This window comes from Ursus americanus, chromosome 2, assembly GCF_024610735.1.
Source record: "Ursus americanus isolate L20-20 chromosome 2, mUrsAme1.1.p, whole genome shotgun sequence".
NCBI lineage: Eukaryota > Metazoa > Chordata > Mammalia > Carnivora > Ursidae > Ursus > Ursus americanus.
Window position 1 is genome coordinate 7,602,069 of NC_142128.1, and position 15,053 is coordinate 7,617,121.

The window sequence follows — 15,053 nt, forward strand, 5'->3', positions numbered from 1 at the left end:
CTCTCCTAGGGGAGTGTTACAGATAATCTACAGCCAAACACTAGTGGCAGTAACAGCGGTGTTCATTTCCTGAGGCTCAAGTGGCAGCGTAGCCACAAGGACTGTATCAAGATTAGAAACGGATTAAGGAAGCTCTCCCAGCTTCAGTTTCCTAATGAAGCATCTTCCTCACAGGGTGCTTATGCATATATAATGTATGCAAATAACTTACTGTACATTTAGGCATTGTTTTCAAGTGCCGGTGAGTTCATTGAACCCTCTGTAGCAACCTTATGCAGGGTTCTAGTTATCCCCATTTTACAGCTGAGGAAATGTTGCCAGGTGGTGCTAATGTTGATGGTACCGGTAAAGAGTGAGGAGGGGGGGAAAATCCCATCTCCCGGAAGTTCACAAGCCCTGTCATATCTGCTAGAGGGGACAACACCGCGCGGGGAGGCATGAAAGCAATAGGAAGACATTGAGGACTGACGGTGGCCTGAGCAGCCAGGGCTCGCCGGGATCGGCGGCCGATGGCTCCCTCCGATGGCCGACGCGGAGAGCGCAGCCGGCGGGATGAAACGGCCGTGAGGGGCGGGCCTCCGCTGGGGTGAGGGCTGAGGCGGGTACCCTAGAGACATTCCCGGGACTCGAGAGGCTGGAGGAATAGGACTCCGGAAGGCGCCGCGCGACGTGGCCCCGCGTTCCCGGCGACGCACCTGGGCCAGGTGTCATGGCCCCGCCCACCTGCAGTTGCCTTCGCGGTCACCTCACGCCCCTTTCAGTGGTGACTCCTCCGGGTGCCTCCGCGAGCACGGAGTGGGGTCCCGCCAGCACAGCGGGCGCTTGTTTGCATCGGGGTTACGGGCGCCTTAGGAGCCGTGACCTACACCGTATCCTTAGGAGCGACCCAGGGCAGCATCCCGGGCGCACGTGGAGTGGGAGGGAGCAGCGCCGGCCCCCGGAGCCCGATGGGGGCGGGGCTTCCTGGGCGCGCCCACGGGGCGGGGCTGGGCCCGAGGACCAATGGGGCGCGTGGGCTGGGGGGGCGGGCACCGGGCCTGGCATCCCGGTAGCTGCAGCTGGCTTTTCCGGCACCCGCGCCCCCTCGGCCCGTAGCAGACCCCCCTCCGGCTCTTGGGGTTCGCCCCAGGGCGGCTGCGTCCTCCGGGTGGGTGAGTGAGCGCCCTGCCGCGCCCGGGCTGTGGGGATGCGCCTGGCCGGAGAGAAGCGGATCTCGGCCCCCTCCCACCCGCCCGGGGAGAAAGTGGGCTGGAACCGGTGGGGGGGGGGGGAGGACCCACCTAGTGTTGCTGGCCTGTGTCTTTGTTTTGGTAGTCGAGGGGTGTGTTTGGGTTGGTCGAGATTGGAGGATGCCTCTGTGTGTGTGTGTGGGAGGAATCTGGTGAGGCGGCTTGGGGGAGAGGAGCTGGTTTGAAATGGGTTGAGAGAGGACTGATGGAGGCCGGGGCTTCGGAAGATTTGGAAATTTCTCGTTGGGTGAGGTGATTGCTTGGGGGAGGTGGGAGGGGGACAGCTCGGGACACCGGCGGAGGGGGTGAGGAGGGCTTCCTGCCCGGAACTCACTTCCCTTTTTGGGGGATTTGTTTCCTCTTGCACTGCTAGTTGAAAGGGGAGAGTATCTTTGCCTCTTCCCAGAGCCACTGCCATCCTTAGTCTCAGAGATATGGGGGAATGGGGTGGTCCCCAGGAGCTGGGAGGGGACTTGGTAACCGAATGCTGAGGGTGTGGGGTCTGCCATTGTCCCAGGAAGTGGCAAGGACCAGTCTGCCCCTCATGAACTCTCAGTTGCTGGTGAGTTCTTGCAGCTCTCCCTTTTGGGGAAGTTTCCAGGTGTTTGGTTAGAGATGTTTTTGAGGGGCTCCGTGGAGCTGCTTTCCATTAAGCAAACTGTCTTTTGCAGGCCTCATAACCCACTGGTGGCTTCTGCCTGCTCTCTGCCATGGCCAGCGAGAACTCTCCTCTGCTGGCCTACCGGCTCCTGGGAGATGAGGGGGTTGCCTTCTCTGCCAATGGGGCTGGGGGTCCCGGAGGGGCATCCGCCCGGAAGCTGTCCACCTTCCTGGGTGTGGTGGTGCCCACGGTCCTGTCCATGTTCAGTATAGTTGTCTTTTTGAGGATTGGTGAGTGGGGTGGTGGGGCTTCCTCAGGGGTACAGTGGGATGGGGAGGGGTCGGACTGGGATGGGGTGGGGAAGGGGTCCTGGGAGAAGTGGGTGGATGAAGAGCTTGGGGAGAGGGCTCCCGTGGCCTTGTGTTTAGCTCTGCCCTGCAGGTAACTGATGCTGATGACCAGTGTGGTGTGGGGATGCATGAGCCACCCTCTGACCTGCTTTGCCACTCCTGTCCCAGGGTTCGTGGTGGGCCATGCTGGGCTGCTACAGGCTTTGGCCATGCTCCTGGTTGCCTACTTCATCCTGGCGCTCACCGTCCTCTCTGTCTGTGCCATCGCCACCAATGGAGCTGTGCGGGGGGGTGGCGCCTACTGTATCCTCCAACATTGATGGACTGGGGTCTGGGCTTTTCTGTCTTGTAGGGAGGACGAGGGGCCGGGGCAGGGGAAGAGGGAGACAAGTTCTAATAAATGTTCAGCAGGCAGGCCGATATGGGGAAGGTGACCAACATGGCCTTGCATGGATGTTAGTGCTAGTCTCCTGTCCACCAGGTGTTCCCAGCTGCCATTTTGGTTCTCCCAACAGTCTTGTCAATTAGGTCGTTCGTTTTACAGATGAGGAACTTGGAGCTCAAGAATATTAGTGACGTGTGTAAAGCCACGTAGCTTGGGAGTGGCTGTGCTGGGCCAGCTTGACCCTGGGGACACTCTTGGTGTGTGTAGGGAGACAGGGCTGCGGAGTGCTTTGTGCCCAGAACCTTCCTCCTGCTCCAATTCACTCTCTTTTCCCTTAACACTCACCCCCTTCTTCCACTTTTAGTCATGATCAGCCGGACCCTGGGGCCTGAGGTTGGGGGCAGCATCGGCCTCATGTTCTACCTGGCTAACGTCTGTGGCTGTGCCGTCTCCCTGCTGGGGCTGGTGGAGGCCGTGCTCGATGTCTTCGGGGCTGGTCTGTGCTCCAGGCAGCTCTGCGGGTTTGCGGGGTCTGGGATTCCGGGGTCCCCAGGGAGAAAGCCCTCTCTAGAAGAATGGCAACGTGGTCCATGAGCTTGGCTTTCTTGAGCGCCTCCTGTGTTTCCCGCCACATAGGGACATCCGAGAGATGGTCCTGGCACACAGGCAGCTTACTCTTTAGTTGGGGGAGCCCAGGCTAACACTCCTAAAGTCAACAGAGCAAGATTGGTGCTATCCACCAGGAAGGTGTAGGATGCTGGAGGACAGTTGGGTAGGAGAGGGGGAAAGATAGTCTTTGAGGACAGTGGGGCCAAAGAGGGGGTTTGTTCCTGCTTTGATTCATGGTTGGGATCCCTCCTGGGGGTCTGGTCTTCTAACTCTCTTCCTTCCTCTTTGTAGACTCCACAGGGTCCAGTGGGCTTCATGTCCTGCCCCAGGGCTACGGCTGGAGCCTGCTCTATGGCTCCCTGCTGCTGGGCCTTGTGGGTGGGGTCTGTACCCTAGGGGCTGGCCTCTATGCCCGTGCCTCCTTCCTCACATTCCTGCTTGTCTCTGGATCCCTGGCCTCCGTGCTGGTCAGCTTTGTGGCTGTGGGGCCCAGGAGCATCCCCTTGACCCCTCGACCCGGCCCCAATGGCTCCTCTCTGCCGCCCCAGGTCGGCCACTTCACGGGCTTCAACAGCAGCACTCTGAAGGCCAACTTGGGTGGTGAGCTGGGCACAGGGGTGACGGGGTTCGTGGGGCAAGGGGCAAGCCTGGGGGGGGGGGGCAGGCCCTTGGAATCCCTGGATAAGAACAGATGTCAGAAAGAATCAGGGGCAGGAGGTCAGATCTCTGAACAGTGCAGGTCATTTAAGATCTGGCCAGCGTGTCTGGTCCAGTGGGGAGCCAGCGTGACCACGAGATGTTCGGCCTTAGAGGAACTTTTTTTAGTTGGAGAGATAAAACGGACATTCAGGAAACAATTAAATCGCACAATGAGGCCAAGAATGATTCAAGTGGATGAAAGGCAGGCGAGTAGTTGGGAGGAGGGAGGCCTGAGTGTGGGCTGGGAGTGGGGAAGCGGGTAGAGCTGGAGGTGGTCTGGGGTGGGTTGGGGAATTCAGGTAGGAGTGAGAGGGGAGGGTGTCTCAGGAAGGAGCAAGGATGAAGGCCTGGAGGGAGGAATGAGGAGAATGGGGCAGGGGGTCGGCGGGGAAGGAGGTGATGAGGCCAGCTGAGCCAGGGCCCGTGGTGGGTCAGGGCTGGGGTCTTGGGGAGGGTGGTGGGGGAGGCGTGGGGGTTTGGATGGAAAGGGTGGCAGGGCCAAGATGCCTGGATCCCTGCGAGGGATACCGACGCCCTTTCCTCCCTGGAAACCATCCCTCAGCTGGCTACGCCAAGGACTACACCACGGGGGCCATGATGACCTTTGCCAGCGTCTTTGCGGTCCTTTTTAATGGCTGCACGGGCATCATGGCTGGGGCCAACATGTCAGGTGAGAGCCTCTGCCCGCCGCACCTTGGGGCTGTGGGGTGGCCACCCTGTGCTCCTATGGGAGTGCTGAGGGCTCCAGGATGTAGGGGTTAGTGGAGGGCTGACCTCTGACCTTCTGCTCCTCTCCTTCCAGGGGAGCTGAAGGACCCCAGCCGGGCCATTCCTCTGGGCACCATTGTCGCTGTCACCTATACCTTCTTCATCTACACCCTGCTTTTCTTCCTCTCCAGCTTCACCTGTGACAGGTGCCTGGGGAGGGGGCCGGCCTGGCCCTTGAGGGGGTGGAGCGGGGCTGTGGGACAAGGCTGCCACATCTGGATCACCCAGGGCAGCAAAGGCTGGGGGGGCAGGTACCCCCGTTGTTGAAGACTGTTTCTCCCACTGGGAGAGAGAAGGAGCTGCCGCCACCACAGATGGGGACAGCTGGCTAAATGCTGGTCGCCAGCCCGTAGCCAGTATTGCTGTGTCCCTGGGACTGCTGTAGCGCTTGGTTTGGGGGTGGGGGATGGCTTTCTAATCAATTTATATTTCCATAAATATTTGGATTCTTGTGCAGATACTGTTAGGAATGTCCACCATGTGATTAAACCCAAAGCAGCCCGATGATAGCCAGCAAATACCACGTCTTTCCCCTCCGGGCACACATGATGCATTACAATGGGCTTTGAGATCGGGCTGGGTCAGTTGAGAATACCCAGGAATACCCCCTCTTCACGTCAGAGGAGAGAGTCAGAGCACTTGTCTCACAGTGGCCCTGGGACGGATGGGACGGATGCACCCGTGTTACCGAGTCCTCCTTTCCCTCCCTCCAGGACCCTGCTGCAGGAGGACTACGGGTTCTTTCGCGCCATCAGCCTGTGGCCCCCCCTGGTGCTGATCGGGATCTACGCTACATCGCTGTCAGCCTCCATGAGCTCACTCATCGGGGCCTCCCGCATCCTCCACGCTCTGGCTCAGGATGACCTCTTTGGTGCGCCGTCCCCTGCTCCTGGCCTGGTTCTGAGCACACACCTTCCCCGCTCCCCCATGTCTGCCTCGGTCTCCACTTGGCCGAGGCTGATGTGTCTGGCGCGTTTCTGTTTGCACAGGAGTGATCCTGGCACCGGCCAAGGTTGTGTCCCGAACAGGGAACCCCTGGGGGGCTGTGCTGTATTCTTGGGGCCTAGTGCAGGTAAGCCTTCCTTTCAAGCTGTCCTTCCCCTTCCCCTAAGCCCCTCCTGGTTCTGCTGCCAGGAGGGGCTTGGGCTTGGGCTGGGAGAGTGAACCAAAAAGACAGGATGCGATGCATGAACCCCAGCCTCTTGGTCCTCGTCTAGCTGGTGCTCTTGGCTGGGAAGCTGAATACACTGGCTGCTGTGGTCACTGTCTTCTACTTGGTGGCCTATGCTGCGGTGGACCTGTCCTGCCTGAGCCTGGAGTGGGCCTCGGCCCCCAACTTCCGGTGAGAGGAGAAGATGCCTATGTCCCCGGAAACAAAGAGGGAGGAGTGGGAAGGACTCAGTCCAGGGGACTGAGTTTGGAGATGCAGTGGAGCGGCAGGCCCTGAGTGCCCTTCCTTCTCTCCCCACCCCCAGCCCCACCTTCAGCCTGTTCTCCTGGCACACCTGCTTGCTGGGGGTGGCCTCCTGTCTGCTCATGATGTTCCTCATCAGCCCTGGGGCCGCCGGCGGCTCCCTGCTTCTCATGGGCCTGCTTTCCGCCCTGCTCACGGCTCGAGGAGGCCCCAGCAGCTGGGGCTACGTCAGCCAGGCCTTGCTTTTCCACCAGGTTGGGGGGCTCAGAGGAGGTGGGGAGGGGAGGAGGCAGTCTGGGAAGCCCCCCCCAATAGTCCTTCTTTTGCCGTGGCTGGAGTCGGGGTTCTTGTCCGAGAGGTGGGGAGTGGGGGCTGTCCGCTTGAGCCCTTCCTCTCCACGCCTCACCCCTGGCCCCAGGTGCGAAAGTACCTGCTCCGGCTGGACGTCCGGAAGGACCACGTGAAGTTCTGGCGGCCCCAGCTGTTGCTCCTGGTGGGGAACCCCCGGGGCGCCCTGCCTCTGCTGCGGCTGGCCAACCAGCTCAAGAAGGGGGGCCTCTATGTACTGGGCCACGTCACCCTGGGGGACCTCGGTGAGTCGCCGGCTTCCTTCTCCCTCCTCCCCGGCTTCCTTCTCCCTCCTGCCTCAGATGCTGTAGATGCTGTTTGTGTTCTTTGGGTCCAACAGCCTCATGCTTCTTCCCCGATGACGCTTCCAACCAGCCAGAGCCCTGCCCAGACCTTTTTCTTTGTCCATTTGGGATTTGGATTCTGGGGGAAAAGCACATGGGCTTGGCCCACATCTGCTGCCTCCCTTCTCTGCAGACTGCCTGCCCTCGGACCCTGTGCAGCCCCAGTATGGGGCATGGCTGAGCCTGGTGGACAGAGCCCAAGTGAAGGCCTTTGTGGACCTTACCCTCTCGCCCTCTGTGCGCCAGGGGGCTCAGCATCTGCTGCGGATCTCTGGCCTTGGTGAGCTACTCCTCCCTAGGTCCCCTCGGCCCCCTCTGTGGCCCCTTTCAATCTCTGCTGCCGTCCCCCAGAGAGTAAACCACGAACTGCAAACTCCAGAAGGAGCTCAGGGTCTAGTGCAGATAAGACGCAGCGCTCAAGTTCAAAGATAACAGATGGTGTGAAAGTCTTGAGATGCTGAAGGACTGGAGATGGGTGCCACTGTTTTTGTTTTTGGTTTTTTTTTTTTTCTGACCCAAAAATTAGGGCACGGGCTCTGAAGACTGTGTTGTGTGACTGGGGACAATGGGAGACTTTCTGAGGCTGGGGGGCTGCTCCATCGAATCCAGGGCAGGTGGTTTCTAGCCATCTGACTTCAAGACCGCTATGCACTGATGGGGCTGGTGACAAGATGGTATCTCAGCTGGGGCTTGGAAGGGGCGGAGAAGGAAGGGGTGGTGTGACACTGGCCTCCAGAGACCGCAGAAGATGCAGGGGGTGTGTGGGGCCGATGCTTTCTGAGCGAGTGGAAGATTGCCTGCCTTGTTACCCTGCCTTAGTGCCAAGGCCTCCGCCCTCGCACCCCAGCTTCCTGAAAACCTGTGCTGAGCTGCCACCTTCTTTCTCAATCCCAGGCGGGTGTCAGTCCCCTCCCTGAGTGCATAGTCCCTTCTCCATTTAGCTCTGGCTAAGGTTCAAGTGTTGGACAATATCCTGTTCGGTGTAAATCAGAACCCCGGACGATGCTCAGGAAGGGGTGACTAGTTTCATTTGCAAGATTGGCTGGAGTTCACACCTGCAGAGGTGTTCTGGGCTGTTGTCAAGCATTATTAGATAGTCCCTGGAGCATGTGAGAGGCTGGTGTCTCCTCAGCCCCACCCTTCGTGGGGGAAGCTGTGCCAGGAGACCACGACTTTCTACCACATTTATCCTGAGGAAAATGATTGAAACGAAGGCAAAGATTTAGAGGAAATCTAAATAGTAAGCCCTCCTGGAGTGCAGAACTTGATTTACTGGTGGGTTTTGAGCAACCCGTCTGTTTCACGGGAAGTAAGACAAGATCTTAGAGTCTTTCTGTAAATTCAGCTGTTACAGTTGGGGGTGGGGGGGCGGGGCTATCCAATTTCACATTGGTTGTTCAAAAATTTAAAGATTTTATTTATTTTATTTTATTTATTTATTTTATTTGGCAGAGAGTGAGAGCGCACAAGCAGGGGGAGTGGCAGGCAGAGGGAGAGGGAGAAGTAGGCTCACCAAGCAGGGAGCCCGATGCAGGGCTTGATCCCAGGACCCTGGGATTACGACCTGAGCCAAAGGCAGACACTTAACGACTGAGCTGCCTGGGCAACCCCCCCTCTTTTTTTAAGATTTTATTTTTATTGGTTGTTCAAAAATTTAAAAACCAGGAGCTGTCAGCAGGGACCTGGGGCATTGTGTTTGCTACACACACACACACACACACACACACGGGTCAGAGGCTCAGAGAATGGGCTCTGGTGCTGGGTCCCTTGTGTTTACCTTCGGACCCCAGTATCCCCTGACCATGAGCCTTGGGGCAAGTGACTTCACTGCTCTGTGCCTCAGGTTGCTTATCTGTGAAAGGGGTGAGTAAAGAGTCCCTGCCTCATAGTGTTGCTTCAAGGATCAGGTGTGTTAAAACACGCACAGTGGTTTCAACAGGACCTCGCCCTTGGTTAGCGTGCAGATGGGAGTCATTTCTTCACCAGGGACCATGCTTTGGACTCGCCATCATTAGGGCCCTGCGGTGGTGGCAACAGATCAGGCCCGTTCTCCTCCTCCCCCAGCAGAGGCTGGGGTGCTGTTTCCCTGGGGATTGAGGCCATGAGCTCGACTGTTGCCTACTCAGGGGGTCTGGTCTGCCTGGGGAGTCAGACCTTCACCTCCCATCACGCAAAAGGCGTGCTCCTCGGAGCCTGGAGTGCAGGCACCCTCCTGCCGTGGACCGGAAGAGCTCGTTAGTTAAGAAGACTCTCTCCTGAGGCGAACTTCGCCTTATAGTTAAGTGGGGGCGATTAGTCATGCAGATACAACACATGAACGCATGAAAAGCATTTGGGAAAACTAAAAGTCATTATGCAAATGTGCGTAATGTTGCCCGGAGAGCCCAAGCACGGTGCGATCGCCATACCTGACGGCTGACGTGTGTCGCTGTCAGTGTGTCCGAGTGGGCGCGTGTTAGCGTGGGATGGAGTTGGTCTGCGAGTCTGATTCCAGTCCGTTCCTTCCCGCATCCCCCCTCTCTGCCCCCAGGTGGCATGAAGCCCAACACGCTGGTCCTGGGGTTCTACGATGATGCTGCTCCCCAGGACCACTTCCTGACAGACCCGGCTTTCTCCGAGGCTGCTGATGGCACCCAGGAGGGCGGGTCCCCAGCCCTGAGCACCCTGTTTCCTCCACCTCGGGCTCCGGGGAGCCCCCGGGCTCTGAGTCCGCAGGACTACGTGGCCACGGTGGCAGACGCCCTCAAGATGAACAAGAATGTGGTTCTGGCCCGGGCCTGTGGGGCGCTGCCCCCTGAGCGGCTGAGCCGGGGCTCGGGGGGCACCTCTCAGCCGCATCACGTGGACGTGTGGCCCCTCAACCTGCTCCGGCCCCGGGGTGGGCCCGGCTACGTGGATGTGTGTGGCCTTTTCCTGCTGCAGATGGCAACCATCTTGGGCATGGTGCCTGCTTGGCATAGCGCCCGGCTCCGGATCTTCTTGTGCCTGGGGCCTCGAGAGGCCCCCGGGGCGGCCGAGGGGCGGCTCCGGGCACTGCTGAGCCAGCTGCGGATCAGGGCCGAAGTGCAGGAGGTGGTGTGGGGCGAGGGGGCTGGGGCTGGGGAGCCTGAGGAGGAGGAGGAAGGGGACTTCGTGAACGGCAGGCGGGGAGACGCCGAGGCGGAGGCCCTGGCGAGCAGTGCCAACGCCCTGGTTCGGGCCCAGCAGGGGCGCGGCCGAGGAGGAGGGCCCGGGGGGCCTGAGGGTGGGGATGGCGAGGGTGGGCCCGCCACAGCCCTCACTTTCCTGTACCTGCCTCGGCCGCCGGCCGATCCTGCCCGCTACACTCGCTACCTGGCGCTGCTGGAGACTCTCACCCGTGATCTGGGCCCCGCGCTGCTCATTCATGGTGTCACCCCCGTCACTTGCACTGATCTCTGATGCCCTGGGGCCTGAAGCAGGGGGTGCCCGCGTCTAGTGACCCACCTCGATCGGTGGCTGTGGAAGGGAAGGGCAGCCTCCTCCCGCCTGCTCCACATGTGGGGTGTGGAGCCCCGTGGAAGTACTAGGGGATCCTGGGCGGGGCGTCCGTCTGTCCCTGGGAGAGGGGCTTCAGCGCACTAACGCAGGGCAGCTGGCCAGTCCCCACCACGCTGGGGGAGGAAGCCAGCAGCCCTCCCCACTGGCCTCCCTCCCTTCACCGGTGCCTTGATGGAGGCTGGGTCTCTGCTTTGACTCTCGGCTACCTCAGTCTCCCCTCGCCCGACAGACTTACAGACCCCCGAGGTGATGATGTTTTTGTTTTGTTTTATTTTTCTAACCGCTGAACGTGAATAAAAGACCGAAACACTACGGGCTGGCCGAGCACTGCTGGGGGGGGGGTAGGTGGGGCGGGAAGAGGGAGAGATGCGTACAGGGTTGTGTGGGAAAGAGCCGCGCTGGAGCGTCCCAGCGGTGAGGTGGCCATGTGCAAGACCTGGGGCGCCGGTCTGGGGGGACGGGGAGAAACGCAGGCGGCCCTGGAAAGCCCTCCCTGCTCAGCAGGAGGGGGCTGACTGGGGGAGGGACGGCGGTTTAGGGCCTAGGGGGCCACGTGACCCTCCCCCAGGAATGCGGTGACGTCACTGGGGGCGTGGCTGTCCCCAAAATTAGGGAGGAAGGGGGAAAAAAAAAGCCAGAAAAAGTTTCTTTCCTGGAGTTCCAAACGAGGTGTGGGACGGGAGAAGGGGTCAAGACCAGAGGCTTGGGGCTCCACGGGGCCTGACTGCTGTCTGGAGTCTCCTGTTCCAGGCCATGTCGGGGCCCACCTGGCTCCCCCCAAGGCAGCTGGAGCCTGCAAGAGCCCCTCAGGGGAGAGCACTCCCCCGAGGCGCCCCGGGGCCGCCGCCAGCCCACGGAGCAGGTAAGGCAGCCCCAGTGCCACCGAGGGGGCCACTGGCCATTCCGCCCTCACCCCTGCCTTCTGGCTCCTGCCTCCCGCCTGTCCCTGCCACCCCTTCTCTGAAGCCCTTCCGGCTTCCTGCTCCTCCTGCTCTGTTCTCAGACCCCAGGTGTGTGGGGGAGGAGAGAAGAGGGACCCAAGAGGGCAGCCTCCACACGTGTCACCCTCCTCTCCTTCCCCATCCCCATCTTGGCTCTCTCTTCCCTCACCCCAGCACTTCAGACCCACCCCAGGGTCAATTTTTGCCCCCTCCCATCTGAGCAGTGTTACCAGGCCCCCGGGGGACCTGATGATCGGGGGCTCGCCTGGGTGGGGTGCCATGGAGCACCCCAACGCTCACAGGTGAGAACTGGACTTAGGGGGTGGGAGGTGGGGGCCCCCGGGGCAAGTGATCTGAATTTTCCCTGGTTTTGCTTCATCCCCAGGGGCTCCCCCCAGACAGGGGGGCCTTGCATCCAGGGAGCCTGGATGCTGAGATAGATTCGCTGACCAGCATGCTGGCTGAGCTGGATGGAGGTCGTGGTCATGGCCCACGGCGGTCAGACCGGCAGGTGACCCCCCCGTCCCCCCCCCCCGCTCCTTGTCTCCTGCCCTCCTCCCCACTCCCCAGCTTGGTCCCTTCTCTAGATTCTCAAGCTAGACCCCCACCCCCGCCCCCACCCCCAGTGCATGGAAGAAGCTGAGCCGCCAGAGCTTACTGGGTTGTTAGCCTCTTGAGTGTGAGCCGTTGTCAAAGACCAGCGCTTACCCTGGGGTCACACACACAGGGGGTTCCCACAGGTATGTGTCCTGGAACGGGCCTGCTCACTCCTGGTCTGTGTTTCTCCCCAGGCTTATGAGCCCCCTCAGCCCCATGCCTACCGCACGGGCTCAGGCTCCCTGAAGCCGAATGGAGGGGGTGTTCCTATTCCTCCCCAACAGCTCTCAGCGTCCCCCTATGGGGGCCCCACTCCGGCCTCCTATGCTACAGCCAGCACCCCCGCTGGCCCTGCCTTCCCTGTGCAAGTGAAGGTGGCACAACCAGTGAGAGGCTGCGGCCCTCCCAGGCGGGGGGCCTCTCAGGCCTCCGGGGCCCTCCCAGGCCCCCACTTTCCTCTCCCAGGCCGAGGTGAAGTCTGGGGGGCTGGCTATAGGAGCCACCGTGAGCCAGGGCCAGGGGGTAAAGAGGAGGCTGCAGGAGGAGGAAGAGGAGGCGGGTACGGGCCCCAGGTAAGCCCCAGGTACTGGGATTTGGGGTCCTCACAGACACTGATTGGGTGGGGCGGGGGTGGTGTTTAGTGTCCTGGTTGTCAGAGGCCTGGGATGTGGTGCTGGCTAGGAGATACGAGAGGGAGGTGCTGGAGCTATACATTGGCTCCTGGAGGCGTGCCCCTGGGCCCTGGGCCGAGACCTCCTCAGATGAGCTTTCCGGGTGGAACTGCCTGGTCCCCTTCAGGAAGTTTGACAGCGCAGGGAGCTAGAGGTAGGGCCGAACCCCTGATTCCCCCCTCGCAGGTCCCCCTGAGCCAGCCTCCTGAGGAGGAGCTGGAGAGGCTGACCAAGAAGCTGGTGCATGACATGAATCACCCTCCCACCGGGGAATACTTTGGTGAGCTGACCGGAGGTGGGAAGAGCGGGGGACAAGAGTGGAGAGTTAGAGGGACCGCAAATCCACCTTCCTGATCTGCACTGATTGTCCCTCTCTGTCTCCAGGGCGCTGTGGCGGCTGCGGAGAAGACGTGGTTGGGGACGGGGCTGGCGTTGTGGCCCTGGACCGCGTCTTTCACGTTGGCTGCTTTGTGTGCTCGACGTGCCGGGCCCAGCTTCGGGGCCAGCATTTCTATGCTGTGGAGAGGAGGGCGTACTGTGAGAGCTGCTATGTGGTGAGTGGGCATGCTGGGGGGTTGCGGTGGGTGCTGGAGTCAGCAGCCGGACGAAGGGGCTCCCACTGAAGGTGGGGACTAGATGTCCAAGCCCCAAAGAGGAACGGAGCTCAAAGCTGGGGGACTAAACTGATACAAAAGAAGGGAGGAATTACCAAAGTAGCTAAATCACTGGCTACTGGAGGGAAAGGACAACAGTCTCTTCGTGAGACGTTTATTTTAGAATTGAGGGTTATATGTTGAATTCCCACACCACCGCCCGGGTGAAGCAGCTGTTCCTCCTGAAGGAACCCGAAGCTCAGAGGCTAAATCACTTGTCCAGGAAGCTGCAGTGCTGGGATTTATACTCAGATCTGTTCAAGGCCACTTTGCACTGAATCCCTTCTAGGGTGGGCCAGCAGGGTACCTGCCTGGCCTGGGCCTCCTCAGCCCCGAACTTCCCACCCTCCTTCCTAACAGGCCACCCTGGAGAAGTGCTCCACGTGCTCCCAACCCATCCTGGACCGGATCCTGCGGGCTATGGGGAAGGCCTACCATCCTAGCTGCTTCACCTGTGTGGTGTGCCACCGTGGCCTCGATGGCATCCCTTTCACAGTGGATGCCACCAGCCAGATCCACTGCATCGAGGACTTCCACAGGTCAGGCTGGGTCTCCCATCTTTGTTTCAGGATGTCTGACCCTCCCCATCTTCCTCATTTCTCCTTCATGCCCCAGTACCAGCCTCTCCAGTTTCCCACCTCTGGCTTTGTCTCTTTTTTATTATCCATCACTGTCTCTTCTAAGATCCAAGACCATACCTCTGGCCTCTCCCGTTCCCTCGCATATCCCACCTTCTCTGGGCTCCACTGTTAGTCCCCTCCAACTCAGGGGTTTGATAGCCTCCTTGGTTCCCTTCCCCCCCAGGAAGTTTGCCCCACGATGCTCTGTGTGTGGTGGGGCCATCATGCCTGAGCCAGGTCAGGAAGAGACTGTACGAATCGTTGCTCTGGATCGCAGTTTTCACATTGGCTGTTATAAGTGCGAGGTCAGGGGGCCTGGGCAAGGGGGAATGGGAGGTTCTTGGGGCCTGGGGTGCTGGGTCTGGTAGAACCCAGGGCTTCAGGCCTGATAGAAAGCTGTTGGTTCTGTCTTAACAGGAGTGTGGGCTGCTGCTCTCCTCTGAGGGCGAGTGTCAGGGCTGCTACCCGCTGGATGGGCACATCTTGTGCAAGGCGTGCAGTGCCTGGCGCATCCAGGAGCTCTCAGCCACCGTCACCACCGACTGCTGAGTCTTCCCAGAAGCACCTGTTACACTCCCCCTTCCCATCAGCCACCCTCCCTGACATCTACCTTTACAACTTTGTCACCAAATGCTGTGTCCTCTTCCTCCAATCATGAAATAATAATCCCTCAAGAGTTTACAAAACACTTTCAAGTGTACTGTCTCATCTGATTTTCACAGCAGCCTCACACAAGCACAGCTGTTGCGACTGCATTTTTGTAGAAGTGATCTCCTCAGATTGTATGTTTCCCAAATGGCAGTACCAAAATCAGAACCTGGCTGGGTCTTTGTAGACCTAGATTTTTGCAACTCCACTATACACTCTTGCAAACGTAGTTTGGTGTAAAGACACCCCTCCTCTCCGTGCTTGGAGTAAGGCTGCAGCATTCTCCAAGGAGGCAGCATTTCCTATTAAACCTTAACACTGCACTCCCTGAACAAGGACTTGGTGTTATCTCTGGGGGTGGTGGTGCATTTAATCTGGCGCAGGCCAGACTCCGCCCGTTGATCAAGACCTCAACCTATAACCTATCCCGACCAAGTACTGGTTGGGGATAAGGCAGATTTCCCAGTTTCGCCTACGAGATGGGGGGTGTCTGTTGAGGAACAGCGGTAACGGGTTTGCAGGTGGTAAATATTGAGGCGGCAATAAAACCTGGGTCTCTGGTGCAGCACAAAATGGTGGGAGATGCTTTAAAATGGTTGCTTTATCCCGCTAAACGCCTGCACTCCCCAACTCCGTGCCCTGCGCCAGAAGAAAGGG

At 59.6% G+C, this 15,053-nt stretch overlaps 2 protein-coding genes across 5 annotated transcripts; both read left to right on the top strand.

Moving 5' to 3' along the window:
* The first annotated feature begins 1,021 nt into the window (after window positions 1-1,021).
* SLC12A9 (solute carrier family 12 member 9) lies at window positions 1,022-10,578 on the top strand. 4 transcript variants are annotated; one of them, XM_045773929.2, is made up of 14 exons: window positions 1,022-1,151; window positions 1,901-2,120; window positions 2,349-2,483; window positions 2,930-3,061; window positions 3,466-3,774; window positions 4,436-4,543; window positions 4,676-4,787; window positions 5,355-5,512; window positions 5,631-5,713; window positions 5,859-5,983; window positions 6,117-6,309; window positions 6,474-6,648; window positions 6,881-7,027; window positions 9,278-10,578. In XM_045773929.2, exons 2-14 carry the CDS (start codon window positions 1,940-1,942, stop codon window positions 10,165-10,167), a joined length of 2,748 nt encoding a protein of 915 aa, XP_045629885.2. In that variant the 5' UTR covers window positions 1,022-1,151; window positions 1,901-1,939; the 3' UTR covers window positions 10,168-10,578. The 4 variants fall into 4 exon arrangements, with proteins under 4 accessions (XP_045629885.2, XP_087723949.1, XP_087723952.1 ...); XM_045773928.2 differs by having other exon boundaries at window positions 1,032-1,147; XM_087867823.1 differs by lacking the exon at window positions 2,349-2,483.
* An 82-nt stretch (window positions 10,579-10,660) lies between these two features.
* On the top strand, window positions 10,661-14,436 carry TRIP6 (thyroid hormone receptor interactor 6). Its single transcript, XM_045773944.2, has 9 exons — window positions 10,661-11,128; window positions 11,382-11,509; window positions 11,593-11,718; window positions 11,999-12,376; window positions 12,662-12,755; window positions 12,860-13,029; window positions 13,489-13,667; window positions 13,933-14,053; window positions 14,166-14,436. The coding sequence occupies exons 1-9, from the start codon at window positions 11,020-11,022 to the stop codon at window positions 14,295-14,297; spliced, it is 1,437 nt and encodes a 478-aa protein (XP_045629900.2). The 5' UTR covers window positions 10,661-11,019; the 3' UTR covers window positions 14,298-14,436.
* The last annotated feature ends 617 nt before the right edge of the window (window positions 14,437-15,053 follow it).